Genomic DNA, 16,373 nt, shown 5'->3' on the forward strand with positions numbered 1-16,373 from the left:
GTATATATATGTTTATAAGTATGAAGGACATGACCTAATTGATTCCACACTTATTCCTACTGATAAATTTTGTCGCCTCTACGAAGGCCAACAATAGGCAACACATGTTCCTTATTAGCTGCCCATGTTAAATCTCAAGGAAACCCATGCTCTAATTTGGCTGCCACATGATATAGTCTGTCACTGCTTTACACTGCTCATACAGGCACGCCAACATAAGCAGCATCAAACTCTAGTGCTCTGGCAAACCTTCGTTTTTTTTGCAATGCCAGGAGGGCATGCTTTGCCACGTAAAAACAGTTGAAAGAAGCTGACACTTTTCTGGCCATAGCCAACTTTCTTTCTGAAATAAATGTTGTACAATTAAATTCAAAATGTGTGTCATGCACAGAGGGTGAATTACTTTGCCTGACTTTATGGCAGCCAGAATATTCCAGCATGGGTGTTGCCACTTGATGCACAGCAACTCTTCCGCTATATGGATTTCTCACTCATGCTTTCAAGTTGCAAACATTGCTCGGCAGCCCTTTACCTTGCAATGGCAAAAAAATGAGGGTGGTGTGTGGAATCAATACTGTGTCCTATGTGTGTTTGGGATGGGGTCATGTCAGTTGAGTAGGATCCGGAGGTGGTAGAGAAAATGGAAGTCCATCGGCACATCCAACAGGATATGTATCAAATTTGTCTTTTATTAGAAAAAATTTAAAACATAGTAAAAAGTGAGACGTCAGAAACCTGATGCATTTCTGGTGTATACAACACCCTTATTCATAGGACATTTTAAATTTTTTCTAATAAAAGACAAATTTTATACATATCCTGTTGTATTTGCCGATGGACTTCCCTTTTCTCCACCATTTGCTTGTGATCACCAATGGGTGCGGAACCCTTAAGATGAACGCCAGCTGAGATACCGATTCTGAGATTTACAACGTGGTAAGCTCTCTAGCCTCCCTTCCCCTCCTCCCCACTACTACTAGGATCCGGAGGTGTTTGAGGAGACAGTTAACTGCCACGTAGCAATGGAAACAGACTTGGCTCCCAATCACAGAGACTACACCACCTGTCCCAGATGTAACAAAACATTCACCTAGTGGGCAGCGAAACTCATGTAGCATCCTTGCCTATAGTTGCTATTTAAGGCATCTACAGTGCACTTTGGAGCTCAAAGACCAGTCAAGAGAGTGCCCTATGTTTTTATGCAAATAAGAGCAGAGAGCAAGTTTAGTCTCTATTGTGGGCTACATTTTTGAGATTTCCTAACAGATGCTATCCTGGAGTATTTCAATAAGAATAACCTCATGTCCCAACATCAACATGGCTTTACGAGGGTTGGGTCCTATCAGACTAATCTGATCAGCTTAGAAAAGGAGGGAAGTTCCACAAGGGACCAGGGTAAGACCATTGATGTCTTCTATCTGGGCTTTTCAAAGACATTTTTTACAGTACCACATAAAAGGTTGGTACCTTAAATGAGAGCTACGGAAGTAGGGGAAAGTGTGTAATTGAGTTAAAAACTGGTTCAGTGAAAAGAAACAGAGGGTGTTTATTAATGGAACACACTCTGACTCGGTCACACTTAACACTGGGGAATCACAGGGGTCAGTATTGGACCCTCTGCTATTTAATATATTTATTAATCACCTTTTAGTGGGTATACAGAGTAGAATGTCAACATATGCAGGTGATACTAAACTCTGCAAGGTTATTGAAACAAATGCTGTTATCCCATATTAATTGATTTCTATGTCTGTTATCTTGGAATGCCAGAAGTGTGAATGAGCCTATGGAACACAGGGTGATTCTAGATTATACAAAGTTATTTCACCCAGGAATTGTATGCCTGCAGGAAACACATTTGATGGCTGACAAAATGCACTTTTTGAATACAGCTAAGACCTTCCATGCCACATACTGAGCATAGTCTCGTGGGATAAGTGTGTTGATACATCGCAATATTCCCTTTGATTGTCAGCTGACTAATATAGATAAACAAGGCAGCGTTATCTGTTTAATAGATAAGTTAAGAGTCTGTTACCACATTTGACCTATCTAAACTATTAATATGGGCATACAGGTTATAGACTGCTGAAAAAGTCCTACCTGCATGTCTCCTATCAGTTGCCTTGTTGTTGATAAATCATGTTTCATCACTTTATGTAAATGACCTCTTCGAGGCTCTGGGGAGGACACGGCCTGGAAGAGAACTTGGCCTCTAGAGATTAATTTACATGAAGGGGGAGTTACCAGTGTGAGACAAGTAACTAACATAGTACAGGAGAAATGAAATTTGTCTTCTTGCAAACACATTGTTTCTTCTCTCTCAGCTCTGCTGTATTGTAACAATATTACAACCCTGTCTGCCTGTGAGCTGGAAGCTGGAGCTGAGAGGAGCCTGCAGATGTGTCAGGTATAATCACACACAGCTCTGCAGTGAGATCAGGAGAGCAGAGAGCGGCCATCACACAACTCTGACTCAGTGTGATATCTTCCAGGCAGCGTCCTCCTCAGAGCCTGGAAGAGGTCATTTATATAAAGTGATAAAAGATGATTTCTCAACAACAAGGCATCTGATATGAGACATACAGGGATCACTCCCCTCAGCAGTCTATAACCTATATGCCCATATTAATTGTTTAGATAGGTCAGTTGTGGTGACAAACTCCCTTTAAATGAATACCGAATGTATTATTATTGTGGTATATGAACTGCCATATTCTGGAAGTCCTCCAGGAAATCCTATTTGCTGGACAGGCCACAAAATCCCATAAAATATTCCTTATGGATTTTAATAATACCACAGATGTGTCCTTAGATAGTTTTCATGAAGATCAAGACTTTTTTGAGCCAGGTCTTACTCCCCTTGGGAAGCTTTTCTGTGAAGTAGATCTAGATTTATAGCGCTTATGAAACCCAGATTCTAGACTCTATTCTTGTTTCTCGCCTATGTATGTCTTCTTATCTTGCATTGATTTTTATTCTGTGTAATATGCCAGTTGCTCTGATACCATAAACTGGAATTCTTACCCTGTAGTTTATCAGACCAGTCACCAGTCAAATCAACTCAGTTGAGTCCGCAAAGATGTGAAGTACTGGCACTATAGCGATTTAATCCATACTGAATATATTCCCTAAACCTTTTAAAATCTCATATTTACTGAGTGAACTTTTTAGTGTAAATAGTGAATCAGCCTTTGTGGTGACTAATTGGGATACAATCAAGGCATTTTTAAGAGGACTTCTTATTAACTGCTTTCCGATACATGAGCTTGTTTTTTACGGGATGAGTTGTATTTTTTCATGGCACCATTCATTTTACCACATGGTGTTCTGGAAACAATTTTAAAAATTCCAAGTACGGTGAAATTGCAAAAATACCCACAATTCTGACATTGTTTTTTAGGAATTGTGTGGTGAAAATAATTTAGCAGTATGACTATGGTAATACCAAACTTGTCCAGTATTTTTATTATTTTAGCGGTGAAAAATTTTTTGGGGGGATTGTGTCATCATTTTCTGAGACCCATAACGTTTTCATTTTTCGGTTGATGGAGCTGTGTGAGGGCTTGTTCTTTTGAGGAGTCAGACGTTTTATTGATACCACTTTGAGATAGATATGACATTTTGATCATTTCTTACAACATTTCTTGCTGTGTTGCGGAGACAAAAAAAAATACCAATTTTGGAATTTTAATTTTTTTCTTTTTACAGCGTTTACTGATTGAGTTAATTATTTTTATATTTTGATCGAGCTGACTTTTGTGGACATAGTTATACCACATATGTGTATTTTCTTTATCTTTAATGAGGGAAAAAGTGGATGATTCAAACTTTTATGCTGTTGAATTTTTTTTTCATATTTTTTAAAACTTTTTTTTTTTTACTTTTTTCTGTATTTATTAGTTTCTTTAGGGGACTTGGACGTGTGGTCGTCTGACAGCTTGTACTATACCACAATATTGCTAAATATAGTAAAATTCAAGGTCTCCTTTGAATACCAGAATCCTAGCTGTATTGCAACTCATCAGTGCCCTGCGATCGCATCATGGGGGCACCGATGGGTGCATAGAATGACGCGCCCCCATGCCGGCGAGCTGTTTATTCCACTACAAGAGTTTGTCAGTGGCAGTTTAACCGTCTAAATGCAGCAATAATTAGCGATCTCATCATTTAGGGTTATGAGAGGGAGGGGGCTCCCTCTCTCAAGCGATCAACACCCTCATGACATGATCGCAAGGAGCAGATTGTTGTCGTGGCAGACGGCAGTCAAATCATGGCCTCCAGGTCTGCCAGCAATGGTGGTCTGTTAGACCATGTCATGTGTTCCATGGTCTAAAATTTGTTGTCAGTGAAAAAACTCATCAAAAAATATTATGCCAATAAATAAGCATATTTATGTAAACAACAAAAATAAAGAAAAATGTACACATATTTGGTATTGCCACATTCAAAACAAAAAAAGGGAGGAATTACAGCTTCTGAAGTGCAGCAGACAAAACTTTATTCCATAAAAACAGATTCCATAGTTAAAACAGGATTAGCTTACGCGTTTCGAATGCTCCAACCTGCGTTGTTTTTACCACATTACTGGTAGCACAAAAGCTCTAGAAAAGAGGGCCCCCCAAAGAAAGCTAGCGACTTATGCGCTCCAAATGCCCCCTCCCTTCTGATCCCCACAAATTTGCCTAAACCGCATTTAGCGCACCCATTTTTGCCATTACTGTTGCGAGAAGAGCCCACTTAATTTTCAGGACGCATGTCTCGAGAAGCACAAGCTGGTCACAATTTATTGGACACTTCAAAAGCATATTTGCATTTTCACTCTGCAACATCCACTGCATACTTGTTTCTGGAAAACACCTATGGGTGTCAAAATCGTCACTACGCCTGTAGATGATTTCCCAGAGGGATGTAAATTCCAATAAAGGGTCACTTGAGGAAGGTTTCTGCTGTTCTGGCACTTAGGGGCTCTGCAAACAGAGTTTGCAAACTATTCTCGGAAAATCTGCGCCCCAAAATTGAAATAGCGTTCCCTCCTTCCCGAGCCATATGCCACGTGGCCAAACAATACTGTACAGTCACATATGGGCTATTTCCACGATCAGTAGGAATTGTTTAACAAATTATAGGGTAATTTTTACCATTTTGCCCATGTTTAAATGAAAAATCTGGGGCTAAAACAACATTTTAGTGGTAAAAATAAAATTATCATTTCTTCACCACCCAATGGTATAAATTTCTGTGACACACCTGTAGTGCCAATATTGCTCCTTGCATCACTAGATGTATTCACTGAAGAGTGTAGTTTTTAAAATAGGGAAGGTTCTGGCATCATAGGGATTCTGCAAATGTGGCATGGCACCCGCAAACCATTTAAGGAAAATCACCACTTTCCCTCTGAACTTTCCAATGTGCCCGAAAAGTAGTTTCCGGCCACATATAGAATATTGGTGTATGAAGAAGAAATTGTGCAACAAATGATGTGCTCCATTTTTTCATATTAGCCCTTTTGAAAATTAAACACTTAGGGACGACATTTTAGTGGAAAAATTGTAATTTTTCATTTCCACAGCCCAATGTTACACAATTCTGTGTGGTGTCAGCAATCTGCTTCAGCAAAAATTGCGCTCCCAAAGTCAAATGGTGCTCCTTCCCTTCCTAGCCCTGCCTTGTGCCCAAACAGTAGTTTCCAACCATAAGCATCAGAGTAATTAGAAGAAAATGGACCCCACAATCTGTTGTGCAAATTCTCCTGTTACCCTTGTGAAAGTGTGAAATTTGGGGCTAGAACAACATTTTGTGGAAAAAAAACATTTAATTTTCACAATCCAATATTATAAAATTCTGTGAAGCACCTGTAGGTTTTAGATAGTCATCACACCCGTTCATGAATTCTTTGAGGGGTGTCATTTCCAAAATGGGGTCACTTGTGGGGGCGGGGTTCTGCTTTCTTTTTTTTTTTTTTTTTACACGTTTGGAGCTCTGCAAATATGACAAATTTACGCTATAAAAATGAAATAGCATTTCTTCTCTTCCAAGCCCTGCTGTGTGCCCAAACAGTAGTTTCTGAGCACATAGGTGGCAGTGGTGTGTTCAGGATATTTTGCACAACCAATTGTAGTGTCCATTTTCTCCTTCAACCCATATGAAAATGAAAAATTTGGGAGTAAAGCAACATTTTAGTGAAAAAAAGGTAAAAGAGCAGAAACCCCACACAAGGGACTGTATTTTGGAAACTGCACCCCTGGAGGAATTTATTTGTGTAGTGAGCATTTTAAACCAAGATTTGATTTGTGGAATTTAATAATATTGGGCCATGAAGATTAAAAATTACTTTCTCAAAGTCAATTCAAAAGTGAAGTGATACCTAAAATGTAAGTTTTGTAAATTTCATTAAAAAATGAAAAACTGAAGCTAAATTTTTATCCCTTCTAACAACCTCACAAAAAAAAAGTTTTTTCAAGAATGATGCTGATGTAAGGTAGACATGTGATAAATGTTGTATGTTATGATTATCTGTTTTAAAGGTATAAAAATTCAATGTTTAAAAATTGCAAATTGTTCAAAATTTTTGTCAACTTTTCGATATTTTCATAAATATATGAAAATCATATTGACCTAAATTTACTACTGTCACGAAGTACAATTTGTCACAAGAATACAATCTTAAAATCACCTAGATATGTTGAAGTATTCCAGAGTTATTACTACATAAAGTGACACTGGTCAGAACTGAAAAATTTGACTGCATTAGGAAGCAGACATGTGGCTTTGGTGGGAAGGAGTGGGAAGGGGTTAAAAAGATGAAAATAGGTGACAGTTCAATAGTACAGACAGCCCCAGATAGTTTACGTTTTCAAGTTTCTTTAAATCATTGTATGATTCTAAAACATATCTCGCTAAAAAGAAACTAAATGTATTCTTAAGACCCCTCATGCTACCCAAGTTGTTAGATGGAAATGTCAAATTTTTAGATGTCCCTCTTACTGTGGAGGTGCTAGAAATTACTCTTGGCTCCAAAGGCTAACAATAAATGCTTGGGTGTAGATGGGTTGTCAAAGGTATTTAAATAATATAGTGTTATTCTATTACATCTATTACTGGATGTCTTTAAAGTTGCCCTAGGAAACGGTAGAGTATCACCATCTATGAAAGATGTCACCACAGTGGTCGTTCTAAAACCGGATAAAGATCCTCAGATCACTGAGTCTTATCACGCAATTTCGCCATTAGCTACAGATTGAAAACTTCTGGCCAAGTTTTTAGCTAATCGTCCTTCCAAAGTAATTACTTCTATTACACTCCCCAATCAAGCAGAATTTATGCAAACATGTCAACAGCAATGAACATTCGGCGATTATATCAAAATTTGCTGCTCACCTTGGACATTGTTCATTTTAACACAATTTTCACATCAAATTTTACCTTACATACAGTGGTGAATTCCCATAAAATGGGATTCAGGCGTATGCGTTGAAGGACCATTGACAGCAATGATGCAGATGGGAGTCACAGTGTGCTCTCTTACAGCATTTTGGGACCCTCAGGTCTTATGTCCAAATTCCATTTTAGTGCAACAGTGTAAGGTGGCTACAAGTAGGTTCACGACTGAAAACGAACATGAGAAAACAGCATTCAGTGGTCATGGGGTGTATGGTTGCTAAATTGGAACGTTAAAACCGATATTCAAAAATTAAAATGTGCCTTTCTTGAAAAGTATAACAAAGAAAAAAAAAAGCTAAGTAGGTTCATGTCCCAAAATTGAGCACCTTCAATGGGCTGCAGTATTTGGATGGCGTGTACAGGTCTAATATTGGACGATTACAACAACAAAGTGTGCAAAAAATAAATATATACGCAATTTTTTTTACAACTCGCATACTTTGTGAAGTAGTTGTATTTAAATTTCTAGATTATGCAGTTTTTTTGTTTTAAAAGAAAATTATGTCTTGCTTGTGTCTCAATCCAGGAAGCACACTTTCTGTGACACACAAGGCTTGGTTTCAGGATTTTGGTTAACAAATTAAATTAAGACAGAAGTGCATTAAAATGCCTCCTTGTTTGCAATGTGTAAAGAATTAAAAAAAGGAATGCTGTTATTAAGGTGCAGTTACTGTACTATATAATTCATTCAATTCAGTGTCACAATGAGTGACTATACAGGTACAGCACCTCCCTACATCAATTGACTCTTTGGATTAATGTTCACAGACAGACTACCACTTCCATTTTCAATGTGTGTTTTAGCACTGCAGTAGTACACCACAATCAGGTTAGGCCTTTTTCTTAACCTATGTGGAATGAACGATGCTTTCTGAACTCTATCTGTAAAGCTTAAAATGGCACTGCTTGGGCGGCCCTCATCTTTTATATTGGCTGCGCTAGACCATGTGATAGATGCAAGCAGGGTCTTACATCATTGGCCCACTCTCCCAAGTTTTTGGCAGTGTTTGAAATGGGCGTTTTTGTTCCTTTGAAAGGAAAAACATTTAGTTTGAGGAAATGTAATTTGAATAGTCAAATTTGGAGGTTATAATATGGCCCAAGTGATTTATTTAATTCTCACCTTGACTTATATAGTCTAATTTTATACAGGGTGGATAAAAATCAATGTTTTTTTTTAAAAAATCAAAAAAAATCAGATTTTTTTTTATTTAAATCGGATTTTTTTCAATAAACTGCTTTTTGAGGAAAATATTTTACCATCCAAAGGTTCTTCCATCATGAGATAAAGCCGAGTTGTTTAACTCAGTAGAATAAAGGCTGTATATGTGTAACATTCACAATGCCATGCTCTTCCAGAGGTTTCTGTAGGATTAGTGGGCAGTTTCTCTCCTATATTATCACAGACGCTCGCTTTACTTACGCAGTTCTCAAAACTGAATTTGACGCCGCAGAGGTCCCAGCCTCTTCTTCACGGCAAAAATGTTACAACATGAACAGAGTTGAGAAAAAGACCTTAATCCTATTGTTCTACAAACCTATGAATACAGAATCAACCCCTTCAGTGCCAAGTTCAAGAAGTTAGACAATATGTTTCTGATTGTTTGGAGTGGAATAGATCTGCACAACACAAGAAGAATGTGAATCTAAGTGTGAGGAGGAGGAAGGGCAAGCAGACAAGAAAATGAAAGTGAAACTTTGAGCACAATACTGCAGCATAGCCACAGACAGACAAGTCTGGATCTGTTTGTGTGTACGATCTGAGGTTTATTACATTCTTTCCTTATAATGGCAGCAGGCCATAAAAGAGACCCAGTTTGGGAATATTTTAATGAAACTCCTTCGCCTATCGGTAAGGCAGGCATGCGTGCAAAATGCAAACGATGCAACAAAGAGATGCAAGGCCTGGTGGCGCGAATGAGGCAACATCATGAGAAGTGCGGTGATGAAGATGACCAAAGAAACACTTCTGAACAGGCAGGATCTGTTGGTAAACATTTTTATTGAATCCTATTTCTAAAGACTGAACTGTCATGTGTGAGAAAAATTATATTTCTTATTATTACTGCATGTTACTATCATTTGGTACAGTTATGAAGAAAAACAAATATTCCTTTTGGGGCAGGGGCAGTGATGTGTTGTGTACAATAAGCAGAAATTGTATAAACAATAAAATAACAGCATTGACTTTTTTTGTTTAGGGGAATTCATGGATTCTGGAAACTATCCACCTCCAAGATCACCATCATCCTGTTCTACAGTTTCAGAGTTATCCATCCAGGATAGTGCTTCATTAGCAGCAGCATCATCATCAGACACCCACAGCCACATATCACCATCACCCAAAAGGAAGAAAAAACCTTTACCTCCTGGAACCACCATAGATAGGTTTGTGATAAGAACTAGCAGATTAGAAAAAGAGTTGATTGATGAAAAAATTGCCCAGTTTATTTATGCAACGAACTCTTCTTTCCGTCTGACTGAGAACCCACATTTCATTAATATGGTTCAGTCACTGAGACCAGGATACAGTCCACCCAGCAGAGCTGATGTTGCAGGGAAACTGCTGGATCAAGTGTATGACAGAGAAATGGAGCAATGTGCAACAGCTCTGGAGGGTAAAATTGTTAACCTAAGTATTGATGGGTGGAGTAATGTCCACAATGATCCTATTGTATGTGCTTGTATAACAACAGAAGAAGGTAAAGTCTTCCTTGCACAAACAACTGATACGTCAGGAAATGCACACACAGCAGAATACTTACAAGAAGTGGCAGTAAAAGCTATAACAACATGTGAACAAAAATTCAAATGTCTAGTACGCAGTTTGGTCACTGACAATGCTGCAAAATTATCCAAGATGAGAAGAAATTTAGAAGAGCAGGGAGGGAATACAAAGCTGCTAATAACATATGGTTGCAGTGCTCATTTGCTGCACATCTTAGCCAAAGACTTAAGTGTTCCAGAAATAAAGGCTAATGTTGTTGAAATTGCTAAATACTTCCGTAATAATCATTTTGCTGCAGCAGCTCTGAAAAGGATGGGTGGAACCAAGCTAACGCTCCCACAAGATGTTAGATGGAACTCTGTGGTGGACTGTTTTGAGCAGTATATCAAAAACTGGCCTATTCTGATGACACTTTGTGAAGAAAATCGAGATAAAATAGATGGCACTGTCACGGCCAAAATCCTCAACATTGGGCTTAAGAGAAATGTTGAACATATGCTGAGCTTCCTGAAACCCATCTCTCAAGCTTTAAACAAAATACAGAAAAATAGCTGTTTTATTGCGGATGCTGTTGAAATTTGGAAGGAACTGAGTGAACACTTAAAAACAGAACTACACATGGACAGAATTAAATTACAAGCAGTAAACAAACGAATGGGACAAGCACTGACTCCAGCTCATTTTTCGGCAAATATTGTCAATATCCAATATCAGGGTCAAAACCTAAGTGCTGAGGAAGAGGAGTTAGCTATGACATGGGTATCCAGAAATCATCCATCTTTAATGCCAACTATAATAAACTTCAGAGCTAAGGGGGAACCATTCAAGAAATATATGTTTGCTGAAGATATTTTAAGGAAGGTCACACCAGTAAACTGGTGGAAGTCACTTAAGAACTTGGATTTAGAGACTGTTCAAGTAATGATTTCGCTTTTAACAGCAGTAGCTTCTTCTGCAGGCGTTGAAAGAATATTCTCTTCCTTTGGACTCATTCATTCTAAATTGAGAAATCGGTTGGGACCCAATAAAGCAGGAAAGCTTGTTTTTCTTTTCCAGATTATGAATAGGAACAAAGAAGAAGATGATGATGAAGATGACGACGAGTGAGCTACAGAGGACAGCAGAGACAGTAGTATTTAAGTTTTTCATGTGTCGGCTGGGCTGACAGTCTAAGTTTCTTAAAATATATATATATTTTGTTTAGCCAAATTAGTTAACAAACATGGATGTTTGTTTAAGCAAATAACTTATGCTGTAATGTTGTTATTGTTTCAGTTGAATAAATCTATTTAAATTGTTATTAAGGTCAGGATTATTTTTCTCCTTCCTAAGTACAACAGAACAGTGGTGTCCAAATATGAATGATTAACCCATTAAACTGGGGAGAAAAAAGTAATATAAAAAGTGATTCTAAAAATCTTCATCTACTTGCATGTTAAAGTAAAGTAGCAAGAACTAGTTTAGGTAGAAACTTTGATTTAAATCACTGATTTAAATCAAGCCTTACTGACTAGTGATTTATATCAGTTAGATTTAAATCAAATCCACCCTGATTTTCTATACATTTTTCTGCAATACTGAAATATATTGCTAGTTTTGGGAAATAATGTGGCACCATAGCTTATTTGGGTATTTATGCACAGTCCTTATACATAAACCAAGGTGGTTAATTTATGAATCCTTTTTGTCCAGTTTAATTTTATTGATCTATTTATGTATTTAACAATCTAGGCATGTATCAAGGAGTTATAGTTTAATTAAGGGGTTTAAATAAATATAATAGAATTTTAAGTATTTTTTAGATTTAATATATTCTTGACGATTATCCAGTGTTTTATGGGGCTGAGATTCAAGTATTTGCATGCAAAGAAATACCAGGAATAACTATAGGGTTAACAGTTGAGATACCAACACAGGTGCAAGAATGGTCATAAATAAGGGAAGACACCCTAGTCTCCTCACTCCCAGATGAAGGAAACCGAAGTGTTCTAAAACACGTAGAAGTTGAGCACTCCAACCACCAGAGGTTACGGTCTTCTTGTTCAGTGTGACGTCACACGCCGGGACTCCAGTGTCCACTTTCCAGGTCAGTGAGCTGCACTACCCGCCTGAGCTTATCCTCCTGCATGAAGATTTTTCTTGAACTCCTGAACTCTTACTAGCGCAAAAAGAGTTTAAAGATCTCGTAAGGTTATCCCAACTTGGGACTCTATTGCCAGGATATTCATTTAACTCAACCCCAGTAAGTGATCTACGAAACTGGTTTCTATTGCACCCTTACTACACCATTGGGGATTTACCAGTGCCTATTGGGGGTATACAATTGGGAAAACCAGTGTTTTTCTTGGTTAATGTTGTCTATTAAGGTCTGTGTATCCATTTTTGGCTTATGTGGACTTCAGCGCACGGTATATACTTTATTTAATCTGAGACAGTCTATGTGCCAGTTTTTTATCCGAGCAGCAGGTGTTCACTTAGTGTTTACATACTATAGCGCTACAGAGTTTTACTTTATTTGTTAGTTATATATGGAGATGGCTACTTTTTGTAAGCACCAGTACACACCTGTTTTCTGTATGGAAGTGATGGTCATTCTTTTCATATTTGTATACGTAGGCTCTCTGACTGAGCAATTCACCTCTAAGCCTCAGATGGTTTTAAATTATAGCAGGATCATACCTTCCCATATAAATGTAGGCTTCAGCCTAATAAAGAATTCATACTAGATAGGTTCCCGGCAACGAGAGTCGCCTTACCATGGCTGCCAGGTACACATGAATTGGCCAATTTATGCGCCAAGTATTCTCAATTATTCCTATTTTCTAGAGCGGTAATGCAATTCAAATTTCATATATTTCATGTTTGCTTACTATAGCGCTACAGAGTTCTACTTTATTTATCACTTAGCGTTGGTGCCAGTGTGTTTTTTTCTACTATATATGGAAATTTGACTTGAGCAGATCTATCCACGGAGGATCGATTTCATCTCTAATTTTAAAAAGTTTTCATATGTCAATCTCCTTTTACATCATGAAGTTTTTCCAAAAGAGTGGTATGTCCGCTAAAGGTTGGAGTGCTGTAGACATGACATCACCGCTGCAGCTTTTACAGCAGTGGTCCCCAACTCCAGTCCTCAAGAGTCACCAGATCATATTTTCAGGATTTCCTTATTATTACACAGGTGATAATTCCATCACCTGCACAGGCAATAACTCCATCACCTGTGCAATACTAAGGAAATCCTGAAAACATGACCTGTTAATGGCTCTTGAGGACCAGAGTTGGGGAACACTGTTTTACACAATCACCAAAGTAGTGGTGGAGATACAGTGCAACACCTGGGAAGGGCGAGTATAGGCTCGATTTTGTTATTTTTATAATGGCAAACACGTATTTGTGCAAAAAGTTGAAAAGGGAAGAGTTGTAAAACACACAAAGCTCCTCGGAAAGGTTCTACAGTGGGGTTTTAGGAGTGTTTAATATCTACAGCAACATTGTATTTCTTTATTTTTTATTGATTTTTCTACATTTAACATCCAAGGGCTGCCCCTGCCATCTTTAGTCCATTACAGGTCCTTGTGCTATGACATACATCAGTGGTGTCTGAAGAACATGCACTGTGCTGAAGAAAACACTACTCTGCAGACTATGTAGAGCTCCCCTATAATGTAACAGTTAGTTTGAAGTGCTCCAGAGAAGTGAATACCAAAACTACAAAGTCTTTCATTGGAACTTTTACTGGAGGTCTAAAGAAAAAGGATTAAAATGGGAAGTACACTTCTATTTAAATTATTTCATTCTGTAAATGTATAACCACAACAGAAAACAGGAGACATTGAATATTGTTGCACACCAATGATCAAGTTAAAAAAATACACTCTGTGCATGCAAGACTTTTCCCATCCAACCCCCCAACAGAAATTAGTACCCCTGGAAGAAAAAAAAAATCCTATGGTCTTCTCATATTTACACTTCAGCCTGTCACAGGCAAGTTTTTGTATCTGACACTTTGCTGTGCACAGACCTATGCGCCAAACATGACATACATGCACAGAAACTGTACCAAAATGAATAACATTTAAAAAAAAAATCCAACTCAATTCTTGGAAGTATATTCATTCAAGTCTGTTTTTCAAAAGCAAATAATAAATATAGACCTGTAAGATAAAAAAAAAGGCACATTAGGAAACATAACACAGAGGAAGAAAAAATCTGATCAAGAAAAACCCAAAAGTAAAAGCAAATGTTTTATATTACATAGGTCACAAATATTCACATCTAAAATAAAAATGAATCCATCCGATAATACAACTGCAGGTGCACCAATACCAGAGTGTAATTGAGTCTTGAGTTAAACGTAGGCAGTAATTGTGAAAAGTAGATCTGTATAAAGGCACAATTATGTACATTACCGGCTGGCTTTTACTTCCATACCACAGCATGTAGACAAATATATGCTTAAAGTTGGCAGAGACTTTTTATAAGGGTTAAGCAGTGCAGATTTGCTCCCCAAGACCATAAAAAATGTTGGTTATCTTAAATTCTATGGCAAATATTCCTTCTGCTGACAGAACCTTAGAGATTCAGACTAGGTTACATCTAACAAGCTCTATCAGGATACTGCACAGCCACAGATGTACGTGTAACACCTCTCCTGACATAGAACGTACAGGTACAACACGTATCGTGCGCAAGTGTATGGAGAGTGCAAAGGAGTTGAGCCTGCATCATACCCAGCAGAGGCTGACTGTGATACACAACTGACTTTCTTTCGTAACAGCAGTTCTCGGAGTGCGCTACAATCTCAGCTGTTTAACCATTTAAATGCCCCTGTCAATTACTAACAGAGGCGTTTAAATAGCATGATCGCTGCTGTGCCAGCTCCCATCAGCCCCCCGCAACTCGACTGCAGGTGCCCGATGGGATGTCAAGGCAGTCGGAGGTATGCTGAAGGCCTCCATGGTTATTAACTTTGTCCTCCTGTGACGCCCAGCCTGTGGGTGGGCTTCATAGGAGAACGCCATTTTATCTATATACTGCAATACAACTGTAAAACATCACACAGCGGAAAGCAGCTTTTCTATCAGAGGAGGCTGATAGACTGATCTGGCCACATGCTCCTCCACCAGCAGTCATTGTATGGACAGAAGGGATGGTCACTTTATGAAAAAAGATGCTCTAACAAAAGTGGTCAACTCCTTTAACGTTTTTTTTTTTTAGAGTTAAAGGGAACCTGTCAGCTGATGCATGCTGCTTTATATTGGCTGTAAGATATCAGCCAGGTTTGTTTGGTTCGGACAAACGGCAGCGTTTCAGAGAAAAACGTACTTTAAAAGCCACTGGGGACTGAGCCACTCGGGAAAATAGTTGGACAGGCAGGTCCCCGGCAGCTTCTTCCCGCCCGATGCTCTGGATTGACAGGTCTCTCCCTGCATTTGAGTATAACGGGAGATATGTAAAGCGCCATGGAATAAATGGCACTACTATAATAATAATAATAATAATAATATTATATCAGTTCAGGCCACTCATGTTCTCGGTCCCCAGAGTTTCCGAAACAAACTTACAGAGCTGAGATTATACAGCCTGTGTCTGATACCTGCTGAGTGTGGAAGTTCAGGAAGCAGGAAAAATGACTCAAACGGAGAGAAAAAGCATATTTTTCTGATATGATATATCACAAAGTATCTTATCTTCCACTTGAATTCTTGATTTGACACCTTGCTTGAAATTACTCGGTCCATCCATTTATTTATTCTTTCATCGTTTGCGAAACCTCAATCTATAATGTCTGGTAATATGGCACCTGTAAAATCCTATTTATACCAGATTAAATCTTTAAGAACCCGGATATTTTTTTTTGTTTTCGTTCTTTTGTTTTTATCCTCCCATTCTTCCAAGAGCCACTTTTTTTATTTTTCCAGTGACAGTCATGAAAGGGCTTGATTTTTTTGTGGGATAAATTGTAGTGTTGATCATACTATGACAGTAGATACTGTAGATAGTAGATAGTATGTAAAGTGCTGGAAACGGAGGGCAAAAAAAAAAAAAACTATGTGGTGTAAATTCACGAAAAAAAAAAAAATAAAAATAACCATATAGGTAGTGCAGTATATAGTGTAACTGCGATTCTCCTATGAAGCCAAGCCTCTGGCTAAGCATAACAGGAGGACTAATATCGCAGCCGTGGGGGCCTTCAGCA

General features: G+C 38.2%; 2 protein-coding genes across 2 annotated transcripts in view; one reads left to right on the forward strand and one right to left on the reverse strand.

Annotated features, from left to right (window-relative positions):
- Nucleotides 1-9,007: 9,007 nt before the first annotated feature.
- LOC141265648 (uncharacterized) lies at nucleotides 9,008-11,293 on the forward strand. The gene is made up of 2 exons (XM_073678973.1): nucleotides 9,008-9,433; nucleotides 9,645-11,293. Exons 1-2 carry the CDS (start codon nucleotides 9,232-9,234, stop codon nucleotides 11,276-11,278), a joined length of 1,836 nt encoding a protein of 611 aa, XP_073535074.1. The 5' UTR covers nucleotides 9,008-9,231; the 3' UTR covers nucleotides 11,279-11,293.
- The window catches only part of RNMT (RNA guanine-7 methyltransferase), a 63,634-nt gene continuing 56,687 nt past the window's right edge, over nucleotides 9,427-16,373 (reverse strand). Inside the window, exon 11 of the mRNA XM_073678974.1 lies at nucleotides 9,427-14,328. Coding sequence (XP_073535075.1) covers nucleotides 14,291-14,328 — 38 coding nt within the window. The 3' untranslated portion in view covers nucleotides 9,427-14,290. The remainder of the gene's footprint in view (nucleotides 14,329-16,373) is intronic.

Source organism: Phyllobates terribilis, unplaced genomic scaffold (assembly GCF_046119375.1).
Source record: "Phyllobates terribilis strain yellow unplaced genomic scaffold, ASM4611937v1 Scaffold_4__5_contigs__length_816908805, whole genome shotgun sequence".
Taxonomy (NCBI): Eukaryota; Metazoa; Chordata; class Amphibia; order Anura; family Dendrobatidae; genus Phyllobates; species Phyllobates terribilis.